The sequence below is a fragment of the Piliocolobus tephrosceles genome, chromosome 4 (genome assembly GCF_002776525.5).
Source record: "Piliocolobus tephrosceles isolate RC106 chromosome 4, ASM277652v3, whole genome shotgun sequence".
Lineage (NCBI taxonomy): Eukaryota > Metazoa > Chordata > Mammalia > Primates > Cercopithecidae > Piliocolobus > Piliocolobus tephrosceles.
Window position 1 is genome coordinate 118,404,917 of NC_045437.1, and position 13,302 is coordinate 118,418,218.

Sequence of the window (13,302 nt, forward strand, 5' to 3'; positions counted from 1 at the left end):
TCCTCAAAGTTTTAGTTTAAAGATGGGAGGGTATGGAAATAATTTTTTAAAAAACACTCATTGAAACAGACTGCAGTACTGTCTTTAATAATGAAGATCCCCAAAGCGTCTATGTGAATACTCAGGGCTTCTCAAACCATCTCTTGGTAAAGGCTGATGAGGATGATCATACATCCTACTGAAGCCCCTTGCTCTGTGGTTTGAGGCAAGAGAAAAAGGAACACTGATGATGAAATTTAGGATAACGGCCGGGCGCGGTGGCTCAAGCCTGTAATCCCAGCACTTTGGGAGGCCGAGACGGGTGGATCACTAGGTCAGGAGATCGAGACCATCCTGGCTAACACGGTGAAACCCCGTCTCTACTAAAAAATACAAGAAAAACTACCTGGGCGAGGTGGCGGGCGCCTGTAGTCTCAGCTACTTGGGAGGCTGAGGCAGGAGAATGGCGTAAACCCAGGAGGCGGAGCTTGCAGTGAGCTGAGATCCAGCCACTGCACTCCAGCCTGGGCGACAGAGCCAGACTCCGTCTCAAAAAAAAAATAAAAAAGAAATTTAGGATAACAAGGAGCATAAAAGAGACAGTACTTCTGCCAGTTTGCCCCCAAGTTTCTCTACCGTCTTACAGTGTATTTTGTTAAGGGGAGGAGAGATGTGGTCCCAGGGTCCAGGCATCTTGCTCTTATAAATTCCCATTAAGCAGTAGTTCTCAAAATGTGGCCGGGGTCCAGCAACAGCAGCAGCATCTGAGCACTTGTTGGAAACCAGATTCTTAGACCTTACTTCAGACTCACTGAATCAGAAGCTCTAGGGTGGGACCCAGTGATCTGTTTTAACAAGCAGTCTGCTGAACGTTCAAGTTGGAGAGCCATTGGTGTCGCATTTTCAGCTGGTACAACCTGGCGTCTGCCTCCTGGAGAATGTGATTACTCATCATCTCCTGCCAAGTGTGGGATCAGGTACTTCGGGTAACAAGTGACAGCAAACCTTAAACTAACCTACTAAACAGCTGCAGAAATTAATTCATTTGCATATTCTGCCTAAAAAGTCAGTAGGGAACAGGCTTGTTCTCCATTTTCCTGTGATTCTCTGTCTTCCTCTGTGTATTAGCCTGTCTTCACACCCACTTCTCTCGTGGTTGCAACGTGGCTTCCTGCAACCATCAGAGCAGTGTGCTTCCTGATTAGCTCCAGAGTGAGATGACATGGCATTCCATACCAGCAAGCACAGTTCAGCAGCTTAGCTCTGATGACACCAGCCCTGAATCAGGGCAAGAGGCAGAACATTTTTCTGACTGGCTTAGTACCCTGCTTCTACCCCTCCCTTGCAGGGGATGGGTAAGTCCTACCCAGTTCTCATGGCTGTTTCACAAAGGGGAAGGAAGAAATGCTGTATGTGGAGGGGGAGGTAGCCATGGTGCCCAGAACACCAGGACTCATGAAATGGCCTCTTTGCTGTTTGTCCCAAACCCACTGTTTTTTCCTTCTTTAATAATGCATCCAGAGGGATGTTTCTGAAGCAAAAGCCTGTCTACAACACCCCTTGCTTAAACCCTTTGGTGTATCTCCTCAGATACACACACACACACACACACACACACACACACACACACACAGCTCTCCATATTAGGTTCATATTTTGAGATGTTCAAGTTCTAGTTCCAGTTGACCTCCAGCCTGCTGGATTCGTATCCTTTGGAACCCCATGGAATGCTCCATCATTCCCCCCTTCCACGCTTTTCCATGCTGTCCCACCTCTGCTTCTGTGTTCTGCCAGGAATGCCTTTACCCTTCCCCGTGTGGTAAATACACCCTTCAAAACTCAGCCTGGATATCTGCTTCCTCTGGGATAGCTCTAAGGCAGGTTAATGACTGTGTCCACAGGCTTCTGGGTTACACAGTCACCGTGCGCCTGCACCACTCATCCTACATCTCTCTCAGCTGGTGATCTTGGAGCAGGAACCTGTTTGATTCTCCTGGGTCCTCAGTCCCCAGGCTTGCCACGCACTAGGAGCTCAGATAGTGCTGGTTGATCACATACTACTTTTGTGGCCCCTGCTGTTGCCTACCAAAGTAGAGCCCCTGGTAGACACTCAGTTGATACTTATCAGTGCATTAAACTGACCACAAACCTCAGTTCTTCAGGTCCTGGGAAAACCCTGAGCCACCTGCAAATATAGGCTGCTTATGCCCTTGACAGGTTCCAGGAATCAGCCCTTGGCACTGGAGCGGGCTTCACTTTGGACTTGATGAGGGCTTAGAGGCCTTTAGCTTTGAATCCTGAGGAGCCTCCCTTTATCCAGGAAGCAGGGGGCTGGACCACTGGGACCTTCATCAGAAGAACAGATATATCTGTAGAAGTAGGTTATTCTAGGCCAGTTCTTTCCATTAAAAAAAAAGAAAAAAAAAAAAAACTAAGCCAGGTGCGGTGGCTCACACCTGTAATCCCAGCACTTTGGTAGGCTGAGGCGGGCAGATCACGGGGTCAAGAGATCGAGACCATCCTGGCTAACATGGTGAAACCCCGTCTCTACCAAAAATACAAAAAAAATTAACTGGGCATGGTGACAGGCACCTGTAGTCTCAGCTACTCGGGAGGCTGAGGCAGAATGGTGTGAACCCGGGAGGTGGAGCTTGCAGTGAGCAGAGATTGCACCACTGCACTCCAGCCTGGGCAACAGAGTGAGACTCCATCTCAAAAAAAAAAAAAAAAAAAACCCAAAAAATTAGAGCCCCTAGGTTGAATTAAAAAAATTAAAAAATTAAAAAATCAAAAATCATGTTCATTTCTAATATACAATTTGATAATACATAGTTATTGAATATAATACATAAAGATACAAACTACCTGTAATCTTCCTATGGGTTTTGTGCTTCCAGTCTTTCTTCTAAGCATGCATATTTAGTAATTTCCTAAAGCATTGAGATTATTATTGTATTCGTATTTATTGCCATTGTCTTAGTGTATTTTATGCTGCTATAACAGAATATCTGAGACTGGGCAATTTGTAAACAATAGAAATTTATTTAGCTCATGGCTCTGGAGGCTGGGAAGTCCAAGGTTGAGGGCCCCGCATTTGGCGAGGCCCTTCTTGCCGTGGTGGAAGGTGGAAAGGGCAAGAGAGCATGTATGAGAGAGCCAGCAACTGAACTCACAGCCTCTAGCTCCTTTTTTTATTTTTATTTTTTTGAGACGAAGTCTCCCTCTGTCACCCAGGCTGGAGTGCAGTGGTACTGATCTCGGCTCACTGCAGGCTCTGCCTCCTGGGTTCACGCCAGTCTCCTGCCTCAGCCTCCCGAGTAGCTGGGACTACAGGCACCCACCACCATGCCAGGCTAATTTTTTGTATTTTTAGTAGAGACGGGGTTTCACCATGTTAGCCAGGGTGGTCTCGATCTCCTGACCTCACGTGATCCACCCTCCTTGGCCTCCCAAAGTGCTGGGATTACAGGCGTGAGCCACCGCGCCCGGCCGCCTCTAGCCCTTTTATAATCAGCACTAATTCATTCATGAGGGTGGAGCCCTCATGATCTAAACACCTCCCATTACTGTTGGCCCCACCTCCCAACACTGGGGATTCAGTTTCCAACACATGCCTTCTGGGAGACACATTTAACTATTATTTTATCGGTTACTATTGAGACTGTTGTTTTATTGATTAAATCCCATGTATTTCTGCAAAAAACCTGCACAAGTTTATAATACCAGTCCCCTGTAGTCCTCCAGCCACTGATAAGCTGAAGGTAAAAATGTTAAGACCCAGATGCTAAAAAAAGCAAGTAAGACCTGGGAGTCAAACCAAAGCTGAGGAACTTAACCCAGAGCTTCCCAGCAGCCAAGGCAAAAAATAAATAAATAAATAAAATAAAAGGGAAACTCAAGGGGTTATGGAGCTCTTGAACTGCAGAAGAGGAAGCAAGCCAGGTTGTCAGAATGCATGAGCTTTCCTAATGCTGACCTCTGGAGAGGGCACAGGGACCTTGTGTAAGTGTGTTGTGTAAGGGACAGCTTCAGCGAAAGATGCAGGAACTGCCTAGGTTTCGTCACTTCTCATACTGACTCTTAAGAACAGCTGATGGCAGCTGAGCGCGGTGGCTCACGCCTGGAATCCCAGCACTTTGGGAGGCCGAGGTGGGCGGATCGTGAGGTCAGGAGATCGAGACCATCCTGGCTAACATGGTGAAACCCCATCTCTACTAAAAATACAAAAAATTAGCCGGGCGTGGTGGCGGATGCCTGTGGTCCCAGCTACTCGGGAGACTGAGGCAGGAGAATGGCATGAACCTGGGAGGCAGAGCTTGCAGTGAGCTGAGATAGTGCCACTGTGCTCCAGCCTGAGAGACAGAGCAAAACTCCTTCTCAAAAAAAAAAAAAAAAACAGCTGATGGCATGTCCATAAATTTTAGTTCTCAAAAATAAATAAATACATTAATAAATTGTAGTTCTGGGAAAGCATTTCTTTGTTTTATTTTGTTTTCCCTGGGAATCAGACTGAGAGGAAGGCATATGTTTGTAGGAAGCCTAAGTAACATGCTGTAAGCATGAAACTTTCTGGTGATTTCATTTGTTAGAGATTTAGCAAACACATATTAACTGTGTGGCTTTCATGCTGTTCTCTCATGTAAGGAATCTCATTTAACTTTCTCAATGAAGTTGGAGGCAAGAGATTATTAGGCCATTTTACAGATGGGGCAATGGAGGCTCAGGGAGATTGATTTATCCAGGGTCACGTAGTCAATTAACTGGCACACTAGGACTTGACCCCAAGTTTACAACCTTTTCCTTTGTGTTGGCACCTTGTTGGAGAAGGGGCAAGTGTCTGACCTGGTTACATATCCACGGTGTATTAGGACTGGGTCTTTTTTTTTTGAGAGAGAGTCTCACTCTGTCATCCAGACTGGAATGCAGTGGTGTGATTTTGGCTCACTGCAACCTCCACCCTCCTCCTCCTGGGTTCAAATGATTTTCCTGCCTTGGCCTCCTGAGTAGCTGGGATTACAGGCGCCCGCCACCACGCCTGGCTACTTTTTGTATTTTTAGTAGAGACGAGGTTTCACCATGTTGGCCAGGCTGGTCTCGAACTCCCGACCTCAGGTGTTCTGCCTGCCTCGGCTTCCCAATGTGCTGGGATTACAGGAGTGAGCCACCGCCCCCAGCCTAGGACTGGGTCTTTATAAGTACCACCTCATCTGTTCCTTACAGTAAATCCTAGAGCCACGTAATATTAGTCCATTTTACAGAGAGGATTGGTGGTTGTCCAAGGCCATACAGATAGTAGGTGTTAGGGAAGCTAAGCAGGGGTTCCCAACCAGGGCTTGGTGATGGGACTTCAGGATATGCAAGGATTCAATAGAATGGCACAGGAACATTTCTGGGTGAGAGGGGAGAGGATGGCCTTCATGGAGCCTCAAAAAACCCAAACAAAAATAAATGAGAAAAACAGACCCATGAACTCAAGGAAAGAATCATAGTGACAGCTCACATAACTGAGTCCCAACCTGGAACCAGGCACCTGGCAAGGCCTGGATGAGCTTATCATTCCCATGAGGGTTAAGGTGTATCATCCCCATCTCACAGGTCACCCAGCTGGTAGGTGGCCTTGCATGGTGACTGAGTTTTGCCTCTTCTCCATCATCACCTCTTGTGACTTGGTTTTTTTCTAGCAGTTAGTGGAATTTTTCTTCCTCTTTTGTGGAGCTGAGAATTACTACAAGGCAGAATGATACGCTGTGCTTCAGAAGGTCATTGCCTTCCTGTTTCCAAGTCACCTCTGTCTGTTCCCTTGCCTCTGGGAACAAGCTGGTTGGATGGTGGTTGGGTAAGAGTGAACAAATGAATGGACGAATGAATGAGTGAACAAGTGGATGGAGGAAGTACCACTTCCTTGGCGTTCGGGATCAGCATGCGTGGATCCATTTCTGATGACTTTATTCAAGGCTGACAGGTCACTGTAGTGTTAGAGAGAAGTCTTGGGGAAGCCGAGTTCAGGCCCGTTCATGACCAGGCAGGACCAGAGTGACCCAGAAAGCCTCCATCCTCCTCAGCAGGCAGTGGTGTGGAAGTGGGCCGTTCCACCTTCCACAGCTCTCTGCCATGGCATGCAGCCCTCCACAGCATGTGGCAAGCCTGGCAGGGCCTGGAATGGTTGCTACCCCTGGAACCTAGTATCTCTAGTATCCCTGGCCCACGTTAAAGTCCCCTGTTTCATCTACTGTGGTTTCTTGCATCCCAGCCCGGCTTATACCCCTAGTGTAGCCCAGTGGTGGGGTCCCAGGTCAGAGCACCGGCATCAGCAGCCCCATTTTCCAGCTGAGGACACAGTCTCAGAGGATTGAAGTGACCTGTCCACGGCCACACTAGTGAGTGGTGGACCTGGGCCATGGGCCCAGCCGTGGCTGGCTCGAAAGCCACACATCACCACATCCTCATAGGACCCACATGACTTCAGGGTCTTATTTACATTGCCAGGAGGCCCCTGGAATGTAAGCCACAAACTGGAGGCCTCATCAGATTCCTGAGTCTGCTCCACCCTCCTCTGGCTGGAGAGCTGTCTCTGGTCCAGCTGGACCATGGCTGAGGGTTTCTTTCCTGTTTAGAGAGAGCATGGGTCTTCTTGACTGCCCCACTCTCCAGGGCCTCTGCTGAGCTGGGTTGAAGGAACTTCACAACAAGCAGGGGCCTCTGCCTGTCCTGAAGTTTGGGACGCCTTCCCCCTTCCTCAACCACCTGTAGCCCTACTTTAAGAAAAAAGAGGTCAGGCAGGGTGGCTCACACCTGTAATCCCAGCACTTTGGGAGGCCAGGGTGGGCGGATCACCTGAGGTCAGATGTTCGAGACCAGCCTGGCCAACATGGTGAAACCTCATCTCTACTAAAAATACAAACATTAGCCAGGCGTGGTGGCAGGTGCCTTTAATCCCAGCTGCTCAGGAGGCTGAGGCAGGGGAATCACCTGAACCTGAGAGGTAGAGCCAAGATTGCGCCATTGCATCCTAGCCTGGGCTACAAGAGCGAGACTCTGTCTAAAAAGAGAGAGAGAGAGAGAGAGAGAAAGAAAGAGAAAAGAAAAAAAAGAAAAAGCATCTATGCAAAGAGCCCAGAGTGGGCCAGAAAGAGTGAGAATGGGAGTGAACCAGGGCTGGAAGAGCCTTTCTACTGTAATCGTCCTTTCTGTCCCTCCACTAAGTTGGGAGCCCCTTGAGGGCCTGGACCTGGCTGTTCTCCCAGGGCCTGCAACCTGTCAGTGTATGATGAATGAATGAATGACCTGAGGGTTTGGAGCTCTGCTTCCAGTCCAGGAACAATCTCTATGGCCTTGGCCAGGTACATCCCCTTTCTTGGCCTCAGTTTCTCCATCTGAGCTGATCTTTGAGGCCCTGGTGTTCTGAGCCAGCAAGGTCCAGGGCTCTGGAAGATGGAGGGAGCCTGAGACAGGTGCTGGGATTCTGAGAGGACTTGGCCAGCTTGGCCGGGGGGAAGGCGTCCTGAGGTTCTTGGCTGTGGAGCATAGGAAACAGGGCAGCTGGCAGGTGGGCACCAGGCGCACAGGTGGGAGCGAGGAGGGAGGGTGTGGGCTTGGCTGAAGAGGCTGTTTGCTGAAGCTTCGGGTCTTCATAGCAACTTAGTTTTCCTTCTTCAGAAAATGAAGCACTCCAGCAACTCCTCTGGGTGTGAGAGCCTCCTGTGAGGGTTGAGGCCCACTGGGGTAGGGGGACGGGTTCCCAAGGCAGGAGGAGGAGGGGCTGAGGAGCAGGGGTACCCAGGCATTGGGCATATTGGACCCTGCCTGGCCGTGCCCTGTGGGGTTCCATCTCGACGGCTAGGCAGCCCCACTCATGTCACTTTGCCCTGTGTTTTCTGCAGATCATGATTGAGTTTTGTCCAGGGGGAGCTGTGGACGCCATCATGCTGGGTGAGTCTTACTTGATTCGTTGCATTGCCGGGACCAGACCACACATTTGGAGTCCTAAGCCTGACTGCTGGACGGCTGTGTCTAGGGAACTGGGACCTCCATTCTCCCACTCTGTCAGTTCCCATGGCTTCTTTGAGCACTTCTCTGCTTTGTCTGCTTTTAGGAGCAGGGTTTGGGTTCTTTTTTTTCTTTCTTTCCTTTTTTGAGACAGAGTCTTGCTCTGTTGCCCACACTGGAGTGCAGTGGTGCGATCTCAGCTCACTCACTGCAACCCCTGCCTCCTGGGTTCAAATGACTCTCCTGCCTCAGCCTTCTAAGTAGCCTGGGATTACAGGTGTGTGCCACCACACGTGGCTTGTTTTTGTATTTTTAGTAGAGACAGGGGTTTGGGTTCTTGAAGAGAATGCAGGACATTCGCTGGAAGACCATCACTCCCTATTCCAGAAGCCGTGTGTCCTTGAACTGGCCACTGTCCCTCTTGAGGCCTCTTGACCTAAGATGGGTGTGATGCCTTCTTTGCTGGACCCCACAGCACTCTCAGGAGGTGAAACCAAGATACCTCCCAGATTCAGGTGGCTACCACCACGCCCAGCTAAGTTTTGTATGTTAGTAGTGATGGGGTTTCACCATGTTGGCCAGACTGGTCTCGAACTCCTGACCTCGGGTGATCCACCCACCTCGGCCTCCCAAAGTGCTGGAATGACAGGTAAGTATCACTTTTATTTTTGATTGGGTTGACACTTGAAAGGTTAAGGGACTCACCCAGATCACACAGGAGAGCTGTGAACCCAGGTCTGGCTGACCCACTCCTAACCATGGCCCATCCCACAGCATCCCCGGCTCATGCCACCCTGCATGGAGTGCAGAGAGGCTGAGGAGAGGCCTGGAAGGTTGAGTGACACATCAAGGATTCTGGGATGGCCCAGAAGAGGAGAGGTGCTCAGTATAATGCCATACCATTCAAGATATTTTCCCTGAGTTTACATCAGGAGGGAGCCAGTGGTAATCCTGACACAGTCTTCAGTGCCATAAACCTGAATGTTGAAATCCCAAAAGAGCAAAATGCCCAAAGTCTCAAATCCTGTCAAGTACAATCCTGAAAGATCAAAATCCCAAAAATATAATTCTAAAAAACTTTTTAAAAAATTCTTCATATTTATTTATATTTTAACGGGGAATTTGAGAAACATAAAAACATGAAGGTGCTTCACAGGCCACTGTACACTGTCAAATAGTCAGTAATAATGTACATATTTTGCACGCGTAAACAGCTATACCAAGGATGGTTGCACAGGTGTAACAATTATGAACAGACTGGCCGGGCGCAGTGGCTCACGTCTGTAGTCCCAGCACTTTGGGAGGCCGAGGTGGGCAGATCACCTGAGGCCACAAGTTTGAGACCAGCCTGGCCAACATGGCAAAACCCCATCTCTACTAAATATATGAAAATTAGATGGGCATGGTGGCAGGCACCTGTAATCTCAGCTACTTGAGAGGCTGAGGCAAGAGAATCACTTGAACCCAGAAGGTAAAGGTTGCAGTGAGCCGGGATGATGCCACTGCACTCCAGCCTGGGTGACAGAGTGAGACTCCGTCTCAAAAAAAAGAAAAAAAATGATGAGCAGATGACCCGCACCCATAAAGAAATAGGTCAAAAAGGGAAATGTATAAATGCATATCACCAGGATTGGTGATTGTGTACACACAACTTTATAGCTGTTGTGTGAAATACTGTAATGAACAACTGAAGCCTGTTGATGAGATGGACCAAAACCCTCAACGGGTCACTAGGGCATATGCAGATGCCGAAAGAGCCAGAATCTGGAGAAAGTTTATCTTTCACAAATGCAGATGTACCAAAAGGACATCCCTATATTCACTGAGGAACTTTCAACATTTTTACATACATGCACAATGCTTACACACCAGCAATGCCGAGATAATATACTTTCAGGGAGTCAAATTTGCAACAAATGCATAAAAGGAATTAGAACTCTCTCAAAGTCTCTACACCATTTATACGTGCAGCATTGAAAATGATGTGAAGGGCCGGGCGCGGTGGCTCAAGCCTGTAATCCCAGCACTTTGGGAGGCCGAGACGGGCAGATCACGAGGTCAGGAGATCGAGACCATCCTGGCTAACATGGTGAAACCCCGTCTCCACTAAAAATACAGAAACTAGCCGGGCGAGGTGGCGGGCGCCTGTAGTCCCAGCTACTCGGGAGGCTGAGGCAGGAGAATGGCGTAAACCCGGGAGGCGGAGCTTGCAGTGAGCTGAGATCCAGCCACTGCACTCCAGCCTAGGCGACAGAGTGAGACTCTGTCTCAAAAAAAAAAAAAAAAAAAAAAAAGAAAATGATGTGAAGATGAAATACATAGCATAGTGAATTGCAAAAAGTAATGCTGACTATTTAAAACAGTGGGGAAATATACATGTATATTTATTTATATATGCTAAAGACCATTTAGTGTTTTCAAATTTAACATAGGACCAAGTATATTGCAGGGAGAGATTATGGGCAGTTGCACAGAGACCTTTCATAAGAGTTGGCCTAGGCCGGGCGTGGTGGCTCAAGCCTGTAATCCCAGCACTTTGGGAGGCCGAGATGGGCGGATCATGAGGTCAGGAGATCGAGACCATCCTGGCTAACACGGTGAAACCCCATCTCTACTAAAAATACAAAAAGGTAGCCGGGCGAGGTGGCGGGCGCCTGTAGTCCCAGCTACTCTGGAGGCTGAGGCAGGAGAATGGCGTAAACCCGGGAGGTGGAGCTTGCAGTGAGCTGAGATCCGGCCACTGCACTCCAGCCTGGGAGACAGAGCCAGACTCCGTCTCAAAAAAAAAAAAAAAAAAAAGAGTTGGCCTAACAGGATACAACTATCCTGTGATTGAGATTTTTAGGATTTTAGACTTTAGGGATTTTGATCTTTGGGGATTTCAACATTTGGAATTATGGTATTTGGGATTATGTCTTTTAGGATTATGATCCAAACCCATGTCAGGAATGTGTGAAATTTACGGTAGTCCATCCCCATCCTGGGCTGTAGAAATGTAGGACCCACAGGGGCTGGGCGCGGTGCCTCACACCTGTAATCCCAGCACTTTGGGAGGCCGAGGTGGGTGGATCACGAGGTCAGGAGATCGAGACCATCCTGGCTAACACAGTGAAACCTTGTCTCTACTAAAAATCGGGAGTGGTGGTGGGCACCTGTAGTCCCAGCTACTCAGGAGGCTGAAGCAGGAGAATGGCGTGAACCTGGGAGGCGGAGCTTGCAGTGAGCAGAGATTGCGCCACTGCACTCAAGCCTGGGCAACAGAGCGAGACTCCGTCTCAAAAAAAAAAAGGAAATGTAGGACCCACAGGCCTTCATTACAGAGCCACTTACTGCCCACCAAGTTCCCAGGTAGACGACAGTATCGGGGAGGATACATGGCACATGTTACATGACTCTTGGGTGTGCCTTCTCTCAGCAAGCAGGCACTGCCTTTGAAGATTATCATTTCGGAGATAGAATCTAACAGTATAAAAGTGATAATCTGGTATGAATTGAGACTTTAGTTTATAAGGAGCCAAAATACTCAAACTTTTTTAGGTGGGGGAAAGGTAGGGAATGTGGGAGGTGGAATTTATTTGCACAAATAACTGAAGACTTCAAGGATGGCTAGCTTCAGGCACAGCTTGTTCCAGGAGTTTTAAAGAGTTATGATAAGGGGTGGAGTGTGGTGGCTCACACCTGTAATCCTAGCACTTTGGGAGGCCGAGGCGGGTGGATCACTTTGAGCTCAGGAGTTTGAGACCAGCCTGGGCAACAGGGCAAAACCCCGTCTCTACAAAAAATACAAAAATGAGCTGGGCATTAGTGGTTTGTGCCTGTAATCCCAGCTACTTGGGAGGCTGAGGCTGGAGGATTGCTTGAGCCCAGGAAGCAGAGGTTGCAGTGAACTAAGATCATGCCAGTGCACTCCAGCCCCGGTGACAGAGTGAGACTCTGCCTCAAAAAAATTAAAAAAATAAAAAAATAAAAAAATAGTTACGATATGGACTTGATTTCTTTATCCAACTCTTGGCCCCCATCCTCTGTGTTAGCCCCATTCTCATGCTGGTTTTCTGCCCTTGATGACAAGATGGCGTGGGAGCTCCAGCCATCACATCTGAATTCCAAGCAGCAGGATGGAAGACAACAGGGTAGAATAACCACCCATCCCTATCCCACACTGAAGACTCTTTTAAAGAGACTTCAGAAAAGCTCCACGTGGCACCTTGATTTATGTCTCATTGGCTGTAGCATATCACACACAGCTGGAAGGGAGGCTGGGGAATGTGGTTTTTTCTTAGCTGGGTAGCCATATGTTCTGATACCAAAAAAAGAAGGGGGAAATGGAAGCCAGCTAGCACCCTCTGTGTCCCCTGGTATGCAGCTTAACTGAATGAGCTTGGCTGGAGGGGAGTATCAGAGATGGAAAAGGCACTGAAGTGTACCGTGTCCTCGACCTCATTCACAGCTGGGGCGTGACCTAGACTACAGCTCAGCCGGCAGATAAACCCTGCTCTGGCTCCTGCTCCATTTCTCCTCGTGGCCCTGACTGCTTCAGCCCTAGGCAGCTTTCCCCCTGTTGGTGGCAGCAGTTAAAGGAACATTTTGGAAATCGTGATGTATGAAGAGAAGCTGAAATGGGAACAGCCGACAGGTTCAGAGCCAGGTCCTCATTGCAGCTCTGTGTTTAGGGTTGACTTTCCTGCCGATGCCTATCCTGCTTAGAGGGGCTTTCTGCTCCTCCATCCATCTCCCCTTTGCCCCGCATGGCTGGGAAGCATTACTGGCCTGAGCTTGGGGCCCAGGGGTCCATTCGCTGACATCCATTCCAGGTTCCTCTTTTTGGAGGCTTTGGGGCACAGGACTGGCCCTTTTGTGAGATGGAGAGAATACCCACGTGGTATGTCACCGTGGGGCCATTCTGTGTAACACCTAGGGCCTGTTCTGATTGGAATGGATATGGTTGGCCATACCTTGCTGGCTACTAAACATCTTGGGTCTCCACCCTCTTATCATGGAAAGGATGAGAGGCTAGGATTAGATGTGGTGTCAAAGGGGACTTTGCAGTGTTGTAGTTTCTTTAATAAGGAGAAGGTATTCATGCGTTGCTGTGTAATTAAAAACTGTTTCTAAAAATGTATTGGACTCAAAAGGCTGCATATTGTATGATTCCAATTATATGACACTTTAGAAAAAGGCAAGGCCATAGGCATAGAAAACAAATTAGTGATTACATAGGGACTGGAAACGGGAAGAGTTTACTACAAAGGTCACAGGGGAACCTTGGAGGATGATGGATGGATTTTTGTATCTAAATTGTGATGGGGGTTCCATGACTGAATATGTTTGTCAAAATTT

At 48.5% G+C, this 13,302-nt stretch overlaps 1 protein-coding gene across 1 annotated transcript in view; it reads left to right on the plus strand.

Annotated features, from left to right (window-relative positions):
- The window catches only part of STK10 (serine/threonine kinase 10), a 149,947-nt gene that overhangs the window by 54,925 nt on the left and 81,720 nt on the right, over positions 1–13,302 (plus strand). Inside the window, exon 3 of the mRNA XM_023218939.3 lies at positions 7,860–7,908. Coding sequence (XP_023074707.1) covers positions 7,860–7,908 — 49 coding nt within the window. The remainder of the gene's footprint in view (positions 1–7,859; positions 7,909–13,302) is intronic.